Source organism: Athene noctua, chromosome 3 (genome assembly GCF_965140245.1).
Source record: "Athene noctua chromosome 3, bAthNoc1.hap1.1, whole genome shotgun sequence".
In the NCBI taxonomy this organism is placed as follows: Eukaryota; Metazoa; Chordata; class Aves; order Strigiformes; family Strigidae; genus Athene; species Athene noctua.
The window spans coordinates 15,779,911-15,801,856 of record NC_134039.1 but is presented as its reverse complement, the minus strand read 5'-3'; the positions used below and the strand labels follow the sequence as shown (position 1 = coordinate 15,801,856).

General features: G+C 39.5%; 1 protein-coding gene across 7 annotated transcripts in view; it reads left to right on the top strand.

Annotated features, from left to right (window-relative positions):
• Positions 1 to 21,946, top strand: part of BICD1 (BICD cargo adaptor 1) — a 198,320-nt gene that overhangs the window by 131,067 nt on the left and 45,307 nt on the right. For 6 of the 7 annotated variants that reach the window (XM_074902062.1, XM_074902059.1, XM_074902060.1 and 3 more), the window contains exons 3-4: positions 12,132 to 12,284; positions 16,415 to 16,852. In XM_074902062.1, the coding sequence (XP_074758163.1) occupies positions 12,132 to 12,284; positions 16,415 to 16,852 (591 nt within the window). Of the gene's footprint in view, positions 1 to 12,131; positions 12,285 to 12,730; positions 12,817 to 16,414; positions 16,853 to 21,946 lie in introns of those variants that run through there. The other variant, XM_074902065.1, reaches the window with a different exon arrangement.

Sequence of the window (21,946 nt, the reverse complement as noted above, 5' to 3'; positions counted from 1 at the left end):
AAGGCTGTGCTGCCGTGAGCAACATGCTTGAATAATCTCTGTGAGTGTTATGGCATTAATAGTCAGCCCGTGCACGACGTTCTTATGGCATGTATTACATTTGTTTTTCTGTCCTGCGTGCCTAGCAGCAAGAGTCTTGTTTGCTCAGCCTTTTAAGGACAAGATAGAAAACTAACAATTTGAAAATTACTACCATTGACTGTAACATATATATATATATATACATAAATAACATAAATCTGTGAAATTTGCAGTTAGTATTAAAATAAACAACAGAAAGGGCAGATTATAAAAGCTAAGATCAGCTTTCAAACCAATTTATGTTGAACAGTCAAGAGTACTACAGTGTTACAGAGACACTTTCAGAGTACAGGTATTTTCACTGTTCATATCAATACATTCAAGTAACCTTTAGTGCAGTTTACTTTATCAGATCTTGACATGTGCACTGTAATTAATAAAAATTATGCGTAAAATTCACTCCTAAAGGATATAGTTTACAGAGAGATGAAGTAGTTATCTTCAGCTATATTTGCCACTTAAGTCACTCAAATATATTACCAAAATTAAAAATGCTAAGTCTTTGAGGAAAAAATTAGTCCTTGAGACATTTTAATCTTTTTAATATGAAATAACTCCTGTATCCGAATTGATGTTTCTGGTCATGCCACAGAAGAATAAGCAGGGGTGGATGGGTGTTCTACACACAAGGTCAAATAAGCTGCAGAATGCCATGCTTCTTGCAGCAGATGGGTAATGCTAGATGGATTTTAATTACTGAAATTACTCCTAACTTTGAGGAAATACTCTCTCTTAATAATGACAGAATTGGCCGCATGAGAACGTTTGAACTTTATGGCACAGATGTGTTTATTTAAAGATGATATGTTTCTGTCCTTTTGGAGAAGAAGGACAATTACTGACATTTAACTTTCTTGTTGCTCCTCCTTTCTTAACAACATTTTTTACGATATTGATATTTTTCAAGGTGAACTTGAAATGGGCTGTTGTCATTGGGGAGGGCAGTGGGTGCAGATTCAGAGAGCTTTTAACACCTCTGCAGCTGACGATCTGCAAGAATAATTTTGAAAGGGAAGATCTGCTATGAGCATGGTTTTACAGAGCTGCTTTGATGCTGAGCTCTCACAGCTCCCCTGCAGCACAATAGAGAATGTCCCAGCAGATGACTACTTGAAATAGATTTGTACCTGTGAGTAGTTTCTATGTATCCTTTAGCTATTTATTCACGCTACTTGCTAAATAGTATTAATGGTTTATTCTTTGTTTCTTTCAATATATTTCTTCTCTCTCGATCCACTGTGAGGAACTGGGTACTAGAGGGAATGTGGAGTATTATTTGGAGTCTCCTATTCTTTTTCCCCCAACATCTAGGTACCATTGTTGTCATTATCACCCATCTCCCTACATTTCTGCTGTATTTCATGCAAGGACATCTAATGAGTTTTCTCTGTGGTGGGAGAGATTCGCACAGATCTTTCTAGGAGAGACTGGGATCCTCACTTCTCACAGGCTCTTTTATTTGTAAAGAGAGGTTGCTAAAGATCATCACGGTGGGTAAATGGAAAACTCCTGCAGAGAGGAACAGGTGCATTTATTTTCCTGACTTTGGCGGGTAGAAAAAATTCTGTTTTCCACTTATAGTGTGAAAGGCTTGGGTTCAGATTAGACATTCAAAAGAGGTTTCTGGCAAAGGCAAAAGTGAAGTCAGGAAGCAAGTTTCTGGGAAAGGTGATGGGATCTGTCATTGGAAGTGTTTAAGAAGAGATTAGACAGATAGCAGGAATGATGTAGATGTAGTTACCCCTGTCCTGGGAAAGACAAATGGACTAGATGCTGCCATGGGGCCCCTTTGAGATCCATTTTTCTATTATTTTGATGATCTTTTGTGAGCTGAGGATCAGGATTAATTACATGTCTGATTAATTTGAACTCAGCCCCCTACTAATTTAGCTGAACTGTCCCAGGGACCAGATTTATTAGTACTGCTGCCCAGCCCTGGGTCTGTGTGTTGACATGCTTTCAGCTTCCTCAGCTCTGACACTGTGCTGCAGCACAGTCCTCCCACAGCAGGAGAAGGCAGAGGCACTTGCCCACAGACATCGATATTGCAATGTCAAGCTGGTATTTACAAGACTAAAGATTGGCTTGGCGTGCAAATTAAAAAAGCAGAGCTTGGATAGTATTGTAATGCAGTGCAGAGCCCTGGTCTGGCACGTGCATCCCTTGACAGCACGGCTTGATTACTGCTGTAAGGAATATAAGGAAGGTAGGACTGAGCTAACAGTTAACTGTAATTAAAATAGCTCCAAGTCCTAAGGAGGGGAGACAGTTGCCATGGGGCATGGAAAGCCTACAAGGAGCCTAGCTCTGTGCCTGTAAAACATGGGAGAATGGAGTAGCTGCCCAGCACACTCAGAGATTGGTTACCACAGGGAGTTCTGAAACCATCCTGACATCAAAAGTTAGACAGCAGAAAGCAGTACAAAAGCATGCAGTCAATAAACAGGGACATATTTTTCCATACCAAGCAAGCATAATGGGTGCTAAAATACTGAAGCCCACCCCTCTTATTTAGGTGCTTGGGTGACTTTTCTCTTTCCTCCTTTCTATCCTCAGGAATTCACTTTACTGCTCCCTGCTCCTCAACATTTCAGTGCATACAGTGAAATCTTATTCCCCCTGGAGGCTATACAAATTTTTACAATTTTCATCAATGTGTTATAAATTACGACCACAATGGATCATAATCCAATTAGAATTTTATTAATTATAGCAAATAGAATATGAGCAAAGACAGCGCTGGACGGCAGGGGAGTCTGCGCTCCGCCAACTGCCGTGCTGATCAGTTCAAACAGTTCCTTTTTATACATCCTTCCTTCCGTGTTCATGAAGTAGTGGAGGTACTCTGCGCATGCTTCAGTTGTTGTTAGGGGGTTGTCTTCTGCCTCTTGGTGGTCACTGAGGCCAAAGTAAGAAGTCTTCCTCTTTTGTCCCATAGTTGACCCTTCACTCATATGTCCTTATATGGTGTTATTTCTCCTATTTCTGTCGGTTTCCTGGAAATCTGGCGGTTATCTTATCTTACACAAGCGGTGTCTGGTAGCTTTTTGCATAAGCAATTTCATATCTTTTGTTGCCTAACCTTTACATTGAGCTTAACATAAATCTTAATAAACAATACTCTAGTCCATAGTTTCTCACAAATGGTGCTGGGTTTCTGCCTCTGGTATTTGGAGTAGATTGTATAGATGCTGCTGAGCAGCAAACATATCCAAAATAGAAATGGCATGTCTTCCTATTCCCTACCTCCTGCTAGCACTAGTGCATCCACTCTGTCAGCAGTGTCAGGGAGTATAAATACCATTAAAACTAACTGTTTGTTTGTTTGTTTTCTGGGATGGCTTGCTGCCCTGATCTGGCATCTGATGTAAAAGCTAGTGCTGACCCAAGGGAGGGTCAGGAACTGGGAGCAGCAGCTGTTAGACTGCTAAACTTAAACTGATCACAGATCCACACCCTGTTAGCACAACTTCTCTTTTGTTGGTTAGCTGGTGCCCCTTTGGGTCTAGAAGGAAATTTGGCACTTTGCACCTGACAGATGGCCTCTCAAAGAGATATGTATAACTGGCAGATGCCTCTCCCAAGTGATCAGTTAGGCTTTAAAACCAGCTCTTGGTTTCTTGATGAGCTTGAAAAGACCTGTGTGGATACTCTATCAAAAAGCCTGCCTTGAGGCATTGTCATGTAGAATCACTGCTGTTGGCTTCTTAATTTGTGGATAGAAAGCAACAACCTTTATAGGAAAGGTTGTAATTGGGGAAAAAAAAATTGCCATTCAGTCCAAAATGCCCCAGATATTCTCCCCACTCTGCTTTTTTTTTTTTTTTCTGAGCTCATCTGGCAAGAGCAATTTGGGTTTGGTATCTTCATAACTGTACCCAGTCAACCATGGGATAATCCGTGATGTAGAGTGGGCAAGAGCCTCACTTCAAAGAGTGCAGTCTCAAGTGTTTGTTACTCAGGCACTATTCAGTGCAGATAATAACAATAATGAGGATGTGGCAAAATAATTCAGCTGAAGTGTGATGTTTAGAGGTAGTTCCCTGTCAACCCCTGGCTGCACCATGCTCTTCACCCTGATCACAGCATGGGGGTTCCAGGGGAGCCCATCCTGCTCCTGCAGCAATGGGATTGGGCGGATCGCAGCAACAACACGGCATGGAGGAAGGTGGTGAAGGGTCTAAAGAACAAGTCTTAGGAGGTGCAGCTGAGGGAACTGGGGTTGTTTAGCCTGGAGAAAAGGAGGCTTAGGGGAGACCTATAGCTCTCTGAAAGGATGAACCTGAAACCTACCTGAAAGGATGTTGTAGTGAGGTGGGTGTTTGTCTCCTCTCCTAAGTAACAAATGATAGGACAAGAAGAAACAGCATCGTTGTGCCAGTGGAGGTTTAGATTGGATATTAGGAAAAATTTCTTCACCAAAAGGGTTATTAAGCACTGGAACAGGCTGCCCAGGGAAGTGGTTGAGTCACCATCCCTGGAGGTATTTAAAAGACATGTGGATGTGGTGCTTAGAGACACAATTTAGTGATGGACTTGGCAGTGTTGGGTTAACGGTTGGACCTGGTGATCTTAAGGATCTTTTCCATCCTGAATGGTTCTAAGAGTCTGTAAGCAGGAGTGGGACTGGCCTTTGGGCTGTGGCTGACCCCTGGGTGGACGTGGTTTTGTCCATTGGTACCAGGAGAATTTTAAAGGCCAGTATAGGCCTGAAAATACTGTAGGAAGACTCTGTGGAGAGTGCTGCATTTGCAAGATGTTGTTATCAGCCTGCTGCAGTGTATGGGTATGCCATCGTATTTCTTTTACCCAGTCAGGGTGGTATTTAGAAAGAAATCCTCCCACTTAGAAATGTTTAATGCCAGTAGAGCTGCAGGAGACATATGAGTAGCAGAGTTTTAAGTTTAAATAAAATGACCTCCACAATGCCCTTCTTATGGCAAAACTTTTTTGAGCCACTTGATATTTTGATATTTGCAATGATCATATGTTAATGTATGACATCATTTCTCAGGTATGCGGAAGGATCATACTAACTGAACTGTGCTATAACCCTAGAGTCTGAATTTCCTCTCATACTGTTTTAATACAGTTTAGTTCAGTAAAGTTTCTCTTCCTTTGAATGAATTATGAATATTACAGCAGTATTTCTTACAGGGTGCTAATAGAAATTATAATTAAATTAATTAATGTATAATTGATAAATGATTAATGCATTAATACTAATGCATTAATTGCTATGAGTGCCGTCAAATCAAACCATTATTTTTCAGGTAAATGTGTATGATTAGAGATTTGTAGTTTATATCGGTTTATAAATAAGTCATTATAATATTATGTGACCATAATACTCAGCAGGAAAATTAAATACCTAACCAACCAGAATATTCCTTAGTTCTATCTTTTTATATATACTTATATATGAAAGTCAATAAAATAGATATTTTACAGGGATTTATATGTAGCAGGATTTACAATGTTGAATATTATGAGTTTCAAATTCTGTGATAACTGCATAAATGGGCTGTTTAACTGCCCTTGATAGAAATTCACCTTGTTTAGATTTAGCGATTCTAATTAAATGTATTGAGAATTTCAGATTATTAAATTATAAGATATATTGTAAATGCTTTATTTAAGAGCTGTTGCTGGTGAAGGAACTTAAAACATACAGTATCTTGATCTGTCTTCTATTCAGTATGCTATAGCTAAAAACATATGGCTTTTCTCATCCTTGTCTTTGATAATGCTGTCATTCTGTAAGTAAATCCATGGAAGGGAAAGATTATAGGTACTTATGTTATTCTACAGATATAATTTCAAAAATATCTTGTGCACAATAGCATGTCTGCTTTTTTTTCTGGGTTTGAGACAATGAATGATATATCAAAAGTTAAAGAATGTCAGAATCGTACATCGTTTCAAAAGTTAGTGCTTTCTCGTTTTGGACAATAGGAGTTGTATTCATGCTCTCAAAGTGCTATGCCAATACAGCTGGTTAGATCAGATACAATATCGTGAACTCTAACAATGCCACCAGAATGAAACTTTTTGAAGGATGAGATCAGATAAATTCATATTGAAAAGGAGGATGCAGACTTTTAAGAATGAGGAAAAGGAATCTTTGAAATGAAATTGGGGGGGGATATAGAGATAGCTGTGCCTTGAAAGGGAAGGAAAATGGTTCTGCAAGATATGTTTTATCCTGCTTAGTTAAGCATCTACATTACGAATCAGGAGTACTGGGCTGTAAATTCTGCAGAAGGGTCAGACCTGGTCACACTACATCATCCACAAAATCCCATTGTGGTTTTAAATATATTTGGAGACATAGAAAATGTCATTCTTGCAGTTTAAGGTGAGTATTCTTGTACATGAGAGAGGAAAACTTTAAGCCTTTAAGAAGGGACCTTCTTTGGGCAGTTAAAACAGTTGATGACAAATAAAAGAAAATGGTCCTCACTCTTCTATTCCCCCTTTCATCCTCTCTTCTTTCACCTTTCCTTATCCCTTCAGAATGAAAAATCAGGGCCTGCCAGGACAAGCTGGGTATCTCTGCAGATCAGCTGGTGCTTCCTGGCCACCTCCTCCCTGCTGTGGCAGGTCTCTTTCTGGGTCTTTACCTTGTACTATTTTCCTCTCTGGATTCTTCCATCAGTAGAAAGGAGAAGGGGTGGCTTTCCAGTGGTGTCCTTGTGTCCTGGTACATCATGCTGGTGAGAAGCATTCTCTGTATGATATAGAATTAGATTTTCCATTGTTTAAGGAAAACAAAAAACATACCCATTATTCACACTAGAGGCTTCTAAAGAGGAGGTATAATTGGGCTTTAAAGTTTCTAAGGGTATATTTGTATGTTTCAAGAGTAATAAAAAAAAAGATACTTTAGGGTTTGGTTATTTTTTCATCATGAATTTCTCATTAATTTATTTATACTTTCATGTTGCCAAGTAGATACAATATATTTTAAAAGAAGTCAAAATCATTTATAAGTGGGGTTAATTTTGTGACAGAAGGATGCTGAAGTAAGTCCTGAACCTGTTTTTGGCCAAAGTTGTGCTGGTAGTGCTTCCCCATGTGAAGTTAGCATGTTTGTAATTAAATTTTAACCCCAGTTAAATTGTACTTTTTATGATATGCCTATTATTGTTCTTAAAAAAACCCCACAACTTTCATTTTCCTCTGCACAGTAAAGCAAACACGACATACAAGCTTACAGTAAGACTTGTCAACAAACACATGAGATCATGGATATTAGTCTGAGTATGAATTTTCTATTACATTCAGATTACATTGCAAGTGGAGTAACACTGTCATCAGATCAAATGGGATTTTATACTGCATCAGCTATAATACAATGCCATTAAATTGGAAGTATATAAATTTTCCATTGTTCTCTTACTCAATGAGTTAAGAAATTTAGAAAGTTACACACAGCATCTTACTATGGCTTGCATATTCCAACAGCTAATAGTGATATAGTCAGGGCAGTTTGGGGCATATAATTAATTTCTGATTTTAGGACTGTTTTGCAATGTGAAAAATAGTCTGTTTTACTGCAGTAAGGACCTGAAATCTTTTAATGAAAATCTGTTTGAAAAATGTGTAGGGAAAAAGCCCAAATGCTAGTTCCCTGATTTTATTTAGGACAAAAGCCAGTAGACAAAAAACAAAAGTCCTTTGTGCACTCCAAGATAGGGGAGAACCAAAATAGTTAATGGAACTGCATTCACTTTGAAAAGAAGCCTTCAAAACACCAATTTCCAAGAAGTTCAGTTTATGGGTCCACAGTTCAGGAAATCAAAAACCACCAGAACTCACTTCTCACCTTGGAGATGAGACTTCCTAGCTTCAGGTCACCATCCCTTGCCCAATTTGCTTTCCTTAGGTATATTGATGGGACATAAGATTATAACAAGTGGCTGCCTTGGGCAACACTGAGGGTGTTCTGACATAAAAATGACCCTGGGGAATCATATATTTTTTCATAGTTCTTTCTCAGCGTTTTTAACATTAGACATTTCCATTCTTCCATTTTAAAGCACCTTCTCACTTGCAATTATTTGATATTACACAATGTATTACGATGTATCTGCAAACACAATGAATATAATGTGCTCTGTATGTAGCATGTGGAATACAGCATTTTAAAAGTCTACACTGAATCAAAAATTAATAATATATTCACATATATCACATTTAATTTTGGTATGAAGTACAAAAGTTTATTATTTAATATTTATGTTCCACCGATGCTCAGAGACCTGTCAGGATTAAAGTGATGGTTGTACTATACAGATATGATCCTTGACCCTGTAAAACCTGGAGATGTCTTTCACTTTTCATATATGGCAAGTCTGAAAATATATCTAAATACTAGTGGATAGGTGACTTGAACAGACTTTATCTCAACTGAGCCTTCGGTTTTTCAATTCTCATGATCTGTTCCATTATGTGTAGGTTCATTAGACATGCTATGTGACTGACATCTTCCACAATTGGTGCTCACTTATAATTAGATGCAATGCTAACAAAGACTCTGTTGTTTTCTATAGTTTCACAGAAAGGCCTTTTCCTTCTCTTTTGGCACATTAAAACCATTGCACCATGTTCAGCTCTTACAGCCATTAAAACATTGCTCATGTATCATTAGCTCCACCTCTTGGATTTATCTTGTTTTTACAGATCCAGTAGTTAGTTCATAGAGGAATCCTCTCTGGAAATGTAAAAAGTCCTGAGACAGTGCCATATTAAAAGCATCTGACTCAACTGCTCTGTCCTGCAACTTTAATGTTCAGTGCTTGATTACCAGTAAAGTTTAATTACAAATTATTTTACTAATAATTTGGGTTACATTGTCCTCTAGTGGCTCATATAGATAACTGCCCTGCTGACAGACTCATTTTGCCTTGTATTTTAAATCATCTCACACTGTTTTCATACAAGTCCAGATCACCTCGGGAGAGAACTGATGCAATGGTCAAATAAAAAGCTTGAGTCTTACTGCCACTGTATTTGTACAGCAAGATCTATTCTCTATAACTGTGTATTGTCTGCTTAAGAAATACGTATTTGAAATAGTTCAAAATAACTGTAGAGAGTTCTGAGAAAATACTGTATTTGTCTGCATTTGATGCAAACATATCCTGCTTACTGACAGTAACAAAGAATGAACTCAGGATGAATTTTTGTTTTAATAGGTTGAAGACTAGTTCACTTCCACAAAATGCATAGAGATCTCATACAAAGGAAAACAAGAGCACTCCAGGCTACTCACTTGTAAACCTCGATAATGCCGGGCTTTTGTCCTGTAATGTGGCAGCATCACCTTTCACAGGAAGCAGTGGAAGCACTAGAGGCTTTGCAGCTGGATGTTTGCCAGCATCATGCAGATGTTCGAAAATAGAAGGGACCTGGGAGCATGGAGAATAATGCCAGGGTGCTTGCAGTGACAGAATACACATTTTATGTTACTTTGAAAAGGTGATACCATATTCTGTGATGTGCTGAGTTTGTTTTGCCACTGTGACAGAGCAGTCTGACTGCTTCCAGCGGAGGCCTTGGCCCTGGCCAGGGGAAGCACAGCGGGCAGCGCTGCGGCAGGCATGGCAGACGGGATGTTCCAACTGGCAAGTCTTCCTTTTCATACTGTTTCTTCCTTGACCAAATGCCATGAGTAATGATGAATAGAGGTTGCTCTGCAGAGATAGTTTCTCCGTGTGCAGTAAGAGGAGGAGCACTATAAATGGCTCAGTTTATACCTCCAAGATTATGTAGGAGAAGCAGCCATTACAAGTGGTAAAGGAATGTGTTTTCTCTCTTAAAGAAATGGTGATGCACTTCAGCAAGATGATAACTCATGTTTTCTGTTGCTGTTTGCAAAGGAGTACTTTGACCTTAAAGAGTTAATTTTTGAGGCTTTTTCAAAGTAGCATGCCTTGTACTCTATGAGGGAAATACTGTATCAGGATTTAGTAAAAATTCTTTGCTCAGGTCCTCCGTCTCTGGCCACCTTTTTGCTTCCTCCCTTTTGGAGAGGCCTTCCTTTTACCAGTGTGGATGGCAGAGCCCAGTGGCACCACGAGCAGACCCTCGGCAGCCACCTTCCCTGTGTGGTGGTGCTGAGCTCACCCCAGCAGTGCTGCTGGGAACGGTTCACCGCCGCACTGGGAGCTGAGTGGGCAGAGCTCCTCTGCGCAGCCTTCTCCTGCTCCCAGGACTCCTGTCAGCATTGTATGGATGTCAGCCGGCTGCTATTCATTCCCTGGCTGATCATCCTCCAGACATCAGGAGAGTTGCAGAGTAGATTAATTATACTTGAAACAGCGGATTCGTGCATTTGATGTTGTCCACGTACTGCCTCAGCCTCGTGCATGTACCCACACCTAGAAAGCATCATTAACCAACATGGCAGAGAACGTGCTGATGGACACAAAATGTATAAAGCAGCCCTGAGGTATAAAATGCCTTCACCTCGTGAAAATACCTGCTGTGCCATTCTTACAGTTCACTCACAGGTTTATTAGACAGTGAGGGATGCAGGAATATTTGCAGATAGTTACTTTTATCTAGTGCTCTTTGACCCTTCTGCCACTGAGGATCATTTGAACCAAAGGCATGCCTTCAGTTAAGAGATCACGTAGGGTCTTTATTTCTTCTTAATTAGCTGCCAGGAGGCAGAAGGTGATGATTTTTATTTTTCTTCAACAAAAAAGCTTCATTTTAAAAAGTGCTTTTGTAACTCTTGCATCAACATTTTTTTTCATGCTTTGCAATGTTCTTTTCCAGGGGTTTGTAATTGTTTATTTAGCCTAGGTGCTCAGCAAAGTTCTGTTTATCCTGAATTCAGAATGTGTGGATTTATCCTTTATACACTAGAGAGTGAATTGTACAGATTGATCTATTTAGAGTTCACTGACTAAAATCTCTGCTATAAGAATTTTGTAAACATTTGACTTTACCATGTAGCTATCAGGGCAGTGATTGCCCTCCCTCCACACTGGAATCTTTTTACAGAAACACATGACTGCTTCCCAGGTGTGGTCTTTCTGACACCCCAGCAGGGAGGGGGCTCTGCCCCATCATTCCTGTCACAGTAGTGCTTCCCTCCACCAGCTGCTGTGGCAATGCTCAGGTTCCTCCTGCAGGCAAGGAGATGTGACCAATTACACCTGTTCCTATTAATGGGGCAAACGCAGGCTTCTCTTCAAAGCAGAGGGGGAGGCTGCCCCTACCAATTAATTAGGTCACTGTTCTCTTCCAGCTGTGTGCTAGCTCCATCTTCCTGTAGTGCATTTTACATTGGGGTTACACCAGCAGAGTCTTTCCAGAATAACCTGACACTTGATGTCAAACTCAGTCAGAGCTGGAATCTGATGGAAACAATTTTTGGTGAAACTGATCGCTCGTGACCTCTCTCATAAGGCTGTCTGAGAACTGTTTGTGCTAATGGGAAAAATAAAATGGTAACCTTGTGTGTTCTCAGGCTGCTGGGTGCAATCCTGCTCAGCACAGCAATGCATTTGTTGGGGTCAGGTTTTTGACGAGTGCTTTACAGCTGTTTGCCTGGCAGGTCCCCCCCACCTACCTGTGGGCCTCTCTAGTGCCTGAAGATACAAACATGTGAATGCAGCTTCCTCAGTAACAGATGTCTTTAACAGAACAGATGCCGTTACTCATTACTTTTCTGTATGGGCATAGAAAGCATCCTTTGGTGGAAAACAGCTGGTAATTTTTTTAAAATCTGACTGTATCGTAGAGCAATGAAAATAATTAGATGTTAAAGCCTTGCCAGGTTTTCCATTTCAGTAAGCATCTAATCTTGAAACTGTTAATGAAACTTCCGTATCAGATATTCTCATTTCTGCATTGCCAGCACACACCTGAAATTACTGCTTGGCCTCAGATTAAAAGGTGATGCTTTTCTGATTTGCACTGTTAAATCATTTCCATTTGAGAATTAATTTTTTGTTTGGCCTGTTCTAAAAGCAGGGTTCATCACTGAAGTGGCTGTCCATGAATGGTAACATACTTGCATTTTCTCTCCTCAGAATAATGAAATGGTGGAACTACAGAGGATACGAATGAAAGATGAAATTCGAGAGTACAAGTTTCGAGAGGCAAGACTCCTACAGGACTACACTGAGCTTGAAGAAGAAAATATCACTTTACAGAAATTGGTGTCCACACTGAAACAGAATCAAGTAAGCATCAAAGGATTCTAGGCACTATGCTGAAAAATTACACCATTTTCTCAAATGTTCATAATGTGATCCCACAGAGCACTTTGATAGAAGTTTCTTTGTGTGTTTTTTTTTTTTCCGTTTGGGTTTTGCTAAACACTTACTCTGAAACAGTGTTATTGGCCATTTTTGATGTATGAGGAGGCCCTTACCTCAGTTTTAGGAAAATTCTGGTGGAATATTTAATTAGAGAACTTTGTAATAGCAGAAGAATTATTAAAATAGATAGAATTACATCTATTTGCTTCCTGCTTTTCCTCTCCTCCCTCCCTGCATGCTGAACTCAATGCCCAGAGGTAGAATTCAGCCCTCCATTTCCTTTCAGTTTGTTTCCTGCATGACCTCTTCTGAAGTGGAGAAAAGCGGAAATAACCTTTTCCCTTGTCTTTTTCCCCCCTGCTTCTCAGATTTTCCTGTATCGGTGTTGCTCTCTTCTCAGCCATGCTAACCTGCAAGTTTAGCAAGTTTCAAAAATAAATGAAGAGATGTCAGATGTTCCTGGTTTGTGTTTTATTTTTTCCCCATTACAGCAATCTGCAGCTGATGGCAAACCAACACACTGTAATTCTTACTGCAGTGCTGAATGCACCCTGAGGAACCACCTCAACGACAGCCCCATTGCATCCAGATGTAAGCAGTCATGGGGTCTGTTCTCCCCCACCTTATAAAAGCACAGCTTCCTTTGCTGCTGGATATATATATATATACCTCTGAGGAAGTGTGGTGGTTTGACCTAGGCTAAATGCCAGGTACCCACCAAGTCGCTCTATCACTTCCCCCCCTTTTTTCTCAACAGGGCAAAGAAGGGAAAGAAAATAAGATAGGAAAAAAACCCCCAACCCTTGTGGGTAAAACAAAAGCAGTTTTAATATAAGCAAAGTGAAGCAAAGGCCCGTGCGTGGAAGCAAAAAAAAAAAAAAAAAGAAAACAGATTTATTCTCTACTTCCCATGAAGAGGCGATGTCGGGCCTTCTCAGGAAGCAGGGCTCCGATACGCGTAGTGGTTGCCTCGCAGGACCAAGGGTGAACCCCCCACTCCTTCCTCCTTTCTCCCAGCTTTATACTGAGCAGATGTCATATGGTCTGGAATATCCCTTTGGTCAGTTCGGGTCACCTGTCCTGCTTGTGTCCTCTCCCAAGATCTTGCCCACCCCGTCCCACCTTGGGGGGAAATGTCGGAAAGAGCCTTGGTGCTGTGTAAGCCCTGCTCAGCAGCAGCCACAACACCAGGGTGCTATCAACACCCTGCCAGCTCCCAGCATAAACCACAGCACCGTGAGTGCTGCTATAGGGGAAAACCAATTCCAGCTCAGCCAGACCCAGTAAAGGAAGCAATCAAGAACACAGCTGTCCTTTAAATTGAACAGAAGAGATTTGTTCTCATGTCAGAAGAGTTAACTTGCCATGATCAATATTTATGTATCCAAGTTGGATGATGTAACACTTTATGCCTTTAGACACTGTCCAGACCAGCATACCATGGCGCTCCGTAAACTCCATTTATTTAACCGCTAGCACATGGTAACAGCACTGTGTTGCACCCCCCCTTTTTATGGCCTCGCCTACTGCCTGGTTCAGTTAGGACTTTTCTCAAATAGCCAAAACTGTGACAGTTTCTAATGGCAGCCTGGTAACAAAGCTGCCGTATTCCTGTAGGAATTTGCAAAACTATTTCAGCTATCTTTTACTGCTATTTTACCACTCTAGTACAAATGCACTTGAAACATTTAAGACAACAGAGCTGTGCCACAGGGAATACGCAGGTAATAGAAACGGGTACATCATTCCCTTTTTTATGAAGATACCCAGACTTTCACACTTCTGAAGCTGAATTTATAGCAGATCATCTTTGTGTCAGAGTTATTTACATAGCCAGCAAATTCCCCCTTTGAGGCATGGATTTTTTCTTCACTAACCTCATAGGAGGCATTTTCACACTACCAGAAAATTAAAGACCCCTTTATGGACTGTCCTAGTTTCTCCCAGAAGAAAATCTGTTTGCAAGTGTTTATATTTGTTGTAATATTTCATTCTTAATGAAATCGAATGCCAGCATTTTTCTCTCTGTGGAGTGAAAAAACATAGCCACATTTTAAATGGCTTTAAAAATCAGTCATTTTGCATCACATATCCATGCACTTGTGATTTCTAAAATAACTTGGATCTACAAGATAAAATTTCAAGAGCATTTTATACTTTAATACTTTAAGTTACAAAACCATATGTTACAAGTCTTAGTGCTAAACTGTCATTATCTGGGTTGGGTATTTTGTAGCTTTTGTAAGCAAGAATCCATCATATGGTTACATATAGGTAATATAGACTTCTGGTTTTCATATACATTTAATTTTTTTTTTTCATATACTTGAGTTATGAATATAGCTACTTAATGGGATTTTCTAATTTTTCAGATGGACACCTCTCTCCCTCCAGTCAGAAAAGATATCAAGTTCCTAAATGTAGATTTCAAAATATCATGGATTTTCCTTTTCTATTTGATATTAAACAATACGATTTTGGAAGTTTCTTTGTTCTTTGATTTATTTAAATTCTCTGGGTTTGAAGAGTAGTGCTTTGTTTTTTAAGTTTGACATATAAATACAAGACTTTTGACAAGTTGGTAAATATTCTACTTCAGTAGAAATGGTTGGTATTTCTATTCTCACCAGAACCTTATTATAGTTTAATATATGTCAAATAAAAAATATACTAAACAATGCTTTAAAATTGCAGATAGTAACACATATTAATGCATATGAATTAGAAAAGCCTCAACTGAAAAATTCAGTATTTCTTTTTCTCTTTCACCAGACTATTAAATTATTTTACCTGATACTGGGGACTTTTTGCATTTAGAAATGAAAAGGTGGATAACATGATTAGAATAAAATTAAAAAGCAAATCATGATTGTTTTTAGCAGGAAAGTTGGTCAAGCATGGACACAGACCTTTACAAACAAAGCTCTTCCTTTTTGTTGCTGTGGGATTTTTCAACAGTGAAAAGGAAGATGAGGCGGACCAGCAAGGGAAGGTGTTCTGCAGTGAGGACCTGCTGCACCATCTAGATATTGCTGAGCAAGTATTTTCAAGCTAGACTGGGTTTTCCTAGGCTTTGCATCTTGTTAGGTGCAATAGAGAGGACTTCATAAACACAGGAGCTGCCTTTAAAGAAGAGAGAAGAAGCTGTTGTTTTCCTCAGCCCACAATGCCCATAATACCTTGATGAAATACTGCACCTTGGTGTGGGGTGGGGAGCCTGCCCTCTGAGCAGGAGAGAGACCACTGAGTCCCTTCCAAGCCTGTCAAGGCTGCCTGGGACACGCTTCAGGCAGTGCTGTCAGAGCAAGAGGTTGACAAGTGCTCCAGAATGGCATCCCTATATGCAGTGGTGCAAGAACTGTGTGGCTGAATAAGTTGTTTACTACATTTTTCTGGTAGTTTAAAAATCTAACAATTTGGGACATTTACAGTTTAAACTGGTTCTATGAATAGTTTGCTGTTTCATTTTTAAAATTAAATACTTCTTCAATAATGGAGAGTCTTGTATGACACAGAGAGTTGAGGCTCTTCTACTGTTTTTGTACCTTCCAGCCATATTTTTGAAAACTACTAAGACACCAAGATACTTGGGAGTATCTGTACCTGAGTGACTTTACATCTGATAAGAATGTAGATATGAAGTCATCTTGGGAATACTTGCAATTAATAAATCAGACTATATTAACTGAGATCTATACACACCATGATATACCAACATTGCTTATGGCCATTCATAATAAATCTATGGTTACTGGCACACCTGCTACTAAACAGCCTTCTTTCCATTAAATATATTGTTTATCTTCATAAGTTGCTCAGAAAAATGTATTACATTTCTTGATTCTCTCATGCTGAAAAAATGAGCAGTGAAGTATTTAACAGAACGAGCCCCACTTTGGTTTTCTGTGCAGACAGTTCTTCACAGCTGCAGGCAATGTCTGGTATTTCAAACTGTAGTTTCTGTAACACCTATTTCAATAAGGCTGATAAATGGCAGGTTTTCATGACTCAAGTTTTAGTATTATGAATGTTCTTTGTCTTGTCTAATTCAGGTTGAATATGAAGGCTTAAAGCATGAGATTAAACGATTTGAGGAGGAGACTGTGTTGCTTAATAGTCAGCTAGAAGATGCCATCCGGCTGAAGGAAATTGCTGAGCATCAGCTGGAGGAAGCCCTGGAAACTTTAAAAAATGAAAGGGAGCAAAAGAACAATCTGAGGAAGGAACTCTCCCAGTATATCAACCTCAATGATAGTATGTATAATAACCATATTAATATATCAGTAGATGGATTGAAGTTTGCAGAGGATGGGGGTGAGCCCAACAATGATGATAAAATGAATGGACATATCCATGGGCCTCTTGTGAAACTCAACGGTGACTACCGGACTCCCACGGGTAGGAAAGGAGAATCTCTGCACCCTGTCTCTGACCTCTTCAGTGAGCTCAACATATCAGAAATACAGAAACTGAAGCAGCAACTCATGCAGGTAAGAGCTGAGTTTAACCTCCCAAAACATCCAGTCACACATCCTATGGACCTAGTGCCAGCTTTTGTAATGATCGTCCCCACAATGATGTTCTTCACCACATATGTCTTGCTCTTGGACTTCTGCTTGTTTCATATTCACATTTTGCTAGAAATACCCCTAGAAAACAGAGTATTTGTGAAAAGTCAGTATAATCTGAGCAAATGTTTAGTGGGACCTAGTTGCTGTGCTTGCAGATGGCTAGATTCTTTTTTCCTGGTTTGATGATGGGAAATGTCCCTGAGATTGAAAGTGGAATAAATTACTCTTCAGTATGGCCAAAGCTATCTGGAAAAAAACCCACTAAAATACAGATGGACTTGATTATGCTCCCTTGCAAGTCAGGGGAAGTTTCTGCCATTAAATTCTGTTTGAACAAGATTTGGCATACCTTCAAGAGAGAACAAAAGGAGAGGAGTGTTCCTCTTAATAACTGTGCAGTCAGAGAGCATGTGGCATGTGAGATGTCATGGAGTGCCCTTGTCCATGCTGGCAGTCCTGGCGGATGTGCAGGCTGCAGGGGCTGCCATGGGGACCATACAGAGAGCGTTTGTTCTCTATTCATCAAAGCCCAGCCCAGGCATAACCAAAATAGGAGACTGGGATGCAAGCCAGATAAAAACTCAAGCTGCTGTCCCTGATGCTGACATCATCTCAGGAGGGGTATAATGCCACACAGAGAAAGGGTCCCGCTGCCCAGGCTGTTGAGCATCTTCACTGCCACAAGAGCTTGAAAGGTTTTGGCACCATCAAGGAAACACCCAGCATTTTCTAGCTGCAGGCTTCCAGAAAGTGCCTCTTCTAAATAGAGTAAATGTTAAATCCTTTACTGCTTAAAATGTAGAAGGCTAATTGGAAGTCAAATAGAGCAAACCCAGTTTTCAGTGCTTGCTGGAGAACAATAAATCCCTGTGTGGTCTATCCTATATTCGCTGAAGAGTTAATTGTTTTATTTACTTCATTGCCAAACTCAGTGTGGGAAGTTTTGATCTGAGTTGTGACATGGCAAACACTGATGACATCTAGTGCTTTGCACAAATAACTTTGATGCAAGACATACATAATTTAAGTATGAAAGTTTGAAATTAAGAATTTTATTTATGTGAAAAATTCTGTCAAACTTTTCCAGTATTAAGATGTAAACAGTGTATTTTGTGTATATATGCACAAATATAAATATGCATGTGTATGTACATATACATTTATGTATATAACATATGCACAAATATATGCAGCTTTTGATTTCATTCAGAAATACAATGTTAAAAATTTAAAAAACAGAGCTTCCGATGAAATGCTTTGAAATGTTCACATTTTAAAATACAGGGTAAGTATTTTCAATGAAGTTTATGCAATATAAATTTGGAGTGAAAGCTGCTTGGAAATGAAAGAAAAAGATTGTTTTGGGTATGTTTTGTCTTGATTTTATTAAATATTGAGCTTGATGAATCAGCAAACTTCTACTTGAAAGATACTGCAACTGTTTTTATCATCTTGACTTAAGAGGTGTAAAATAAATACATTTTAAAATGCAGAGGCAGCCTTCTGACAGTCACTAGCCATAAACTTAGGACTTTAGAAGGACCCTAGAAAATAAATATAACCATTTTTTGGTGCTGGACCCCAGCACCCTCACACCAATAGTTGCCACCATTGCTTGGCATTCTAATCTTGTTGAAAGGTTTATGGTTTAAAAAGAAAGACTAGACCTGGCTGAAAACCTGATTTCTTTGGATACTGAAAAGGCTTACTGCAAAATGCTGATGTGTACTTTTTATAAAGTGATCGTTTTCTCTGTTGAGTTGCATCAGCTCACTTGGGTCACACAAATCAAATGTGAAAAATCCCTCCAAAAATTTTCTTCATAGTAGATGGGAGATTTAATCAGGTTCAAGCTGAAAAGGTAATTCTTCAGCAAAATTGCATTTTTTTTCTTCTCCACAGTGTCTTTGTCATATGGTGTTCATTCAGCCATATCTCAATATTTGGTATGTGTTCCTCTTGTTTTCTCTGAAGAGGCTGTACTATGACTGACTAGAATTGCTGAAGGAACTGACCTTCTCTTGGGAACTATTTTTATGTCTGTAGGACAGCAGGCTCCTATTTTTGCAAGAAGCAAACTTCTGATTTGCCATTTTGTACATGTGTGGCATTTTTTTTCCCTCAGTCTCAAAAAGACGCCTTTACTGAAACAGTTACTATAACAGATATAATTCCTTCTGCAGCTTTAGGATGCTGCTGCTCCATTATCTGTGCTGGTCCCTAGGAGAGATTTAATTGTAACTGTTTACTTTCCATCTTATAAATCCACTAGGTAACAAATGTTGCTGAAAATTCTCATATTCTGAGATTTTCTTGGAAAAGCTCAAGGCTTCTACTCTTCCTTCATGTATGTTGTCCAGTGTAAAGAATTGTCTATCTCATAGCCTAGGACTCCTCTCTTTCTTCCATGGTGATGCTTTCCCTAGTCCTGAGGCCAACATCATATTTAGAAAGCTCAGATTATGTTATCTTAAAAAAAGAATTAAAAAAAAATATGTCTTGCAGCACAGTTTCTGACACTCTTCTCCATCTGGCTAGTACTCTCTGACAAATATGATACAGCTGAGATTCAGGGTTCTTGAGCTTAGATTTGCTGCTAATTTGTTCCAGTCTCCACTAGGAATTGTTCACAGATACTCTGATGTTACTGAAACAAAAAAGGGGGATAAATAGCAAGGGTAAAATTGGTTTCCACAACTGCAAACTATGGAGCAAATTGGGAAGGAAATCTCAAACTGAAATATTTGAAGGGAAGGATGCATCACAAAATGGGTACAAGCTACTTTTGAATTGCGTTTATTTTGATTTTAAGATGATAAAGATCCTTAGTGCAGCTACAAATTTCAGTGTCAAAAAAAAAAAAAACAATGGATGGACTGAAAAATAACTGCAATTCCAAAAAGTTTGCTGTGGGTGGAAATAAGCTTATAATATTGTCTAGAACAAGAAATATAATTACCATACTAGTATGCAGAAGATGTGCTCAGGGCTGAGCTGGAGCTTTGGGTTTTTTTTTCCCTTGGAAGTAGGAGCATGTATTTATAACTTTAAAGAAGTGGATTAGCTTAATCCACAAGTACTAGACCAGAATGAGTAAAACTTACATTCAGCAGCAAAATTATCATAAAGATTCCAATTAACTCTGTTATAGTTTTCCTTCATGATAGAATATGGCAGCTGAGATCAAGTTATCTGACAGGATCAGTTCTGTCTGATTAATGAAAGCAGACACTGAAACACCATGCTGCATTAACACTAGGTTGTTTTCTTGAAGGACAGGCTCTCTGGCTGCAAGCTCTGTGTTTATTTTTACACTGTGCGATCTACAGTTAATTGCCTGCTTTGGTGTGAACATACCCACCATGGGACGCATACATCTTAAAAAACCAACTGCCTTTGGTGTGTAATGTATGAATCATTACTACCCACATGACTTCTCACCATCAGGTGAGACAGTTCTTTAAATTAACCAAAACTCAGATTTTCATGTACATGTGTACCTCACCTTACCAGCCGGAAGGAATAAAAACCTTCATTATCTGACTAGGGTAATGCAGTTAACACCTAAGCATTCTATACCAGGTGGTAACAACTAGAGTTCAGCTGAAAGTCCAGGGAGAGCAGACCTGGGACAGACTGCTTGATGGAGAAAACAGAGGAAAGCTGGTGAAGAGGCTTGTGCTGGGTTGCAATCTGAGGCTCCCCAGACCAGGTCTGATTGAGAGATCAGTAGAAAGCAGTCAACTTTTAAGAAGATGCTCTTGGCAAAGTGGAACATTGCCCTGTTTTGGATTTTCTCAACAAGAATGGGCTGACAGAGGGTGTGACCAATAAGGGTGATGGCCAGCACACTGAGGCAGCAATGGGGGAACATCAAATGGAAAAAGGTACCAATATACTCATGGTACTCGGCTGTCCTCTGCTGCACACATTATGTAGTGCCTAAAATGGAGTGCCCTTTATGTAAGGAGAGAGACTCTTCCTGGATCATAAAATAATGATGAAGTTTGGCCTTGGTTTTTTAATTCTTAAGCCATCAGTCACCTGTACACAAGAAGACTAGGCTGGGGTTTTTTTAGATGTCTTTAACATGGCTTCTATTTTTATTCTTACAGGTTTTGCCTGCAGTTGACTGCAGGTGCTAATAGAGGCTGTGTTTTGAAAACCTGTTTCTAAAACCAGGGTGTTATAAACTGACTTCTTAAATTTGGCTGAGTCAGAGTTTTATTTAGCAAGCGGCAACAAGCAAAACAGCGCTGGGCGGCCGGGGAGTCTCCTGCTCCAACAACGGCCCGCCACCCTAGGGCATTTTGTTTCAATCTTATACTATAAAGTGTTACATAGTCATTATACACTTATGCATATATATTACTTGGACCCGCCTATTCCCGCTTCGTATGGTAATTAGCTTATCAGTCTTTTACGCTTGCGCAGAAGGTGTTAAAAATACGGGTAAGGGTCTCCAAATTATGGGTGGTGGTCGTTTGGGATGAAGGCTGTAGGTCCTCCTCACAGTGTACTTTTCACCTTTCGCCTGGAATGTGATGATCCACTAAGTCTGCAGCGTCCTTATCAGCCTAGGCCCAGCAGTCTCTTTGAATAAGGAGATTTATGGTCGTGAACACTCTCTTGTTTGCTTAATTGGGCATCTGCAACTCTTCACACCTTTTGAAGTGCAGATGCTTCTTCTCTTGTTGTTCCCCCCCTTTCTTCCTGTCACAGTTCACACTATCATGTTAATTCAATTAAACATTTGCTGTTAGCCTTACACAACATACAATAGATCATATACACTATCATGTTAATGCAATTAAGCATTTGCTGTTAGTCTTACACAACATACAATAGTTCATATGACAGTTTGCTTTTCTATTGTCTTCTTACTGGATTTGATGAACAGACGATTTACTACCTATCACACAGGGGATCATCATATGCTTTAGTGCCTTAATACTTCTGAGCAGCAGCCACTGCTCAAAAGCCTCGTTATGAGAAAACAGGAGTTTGAAGCAG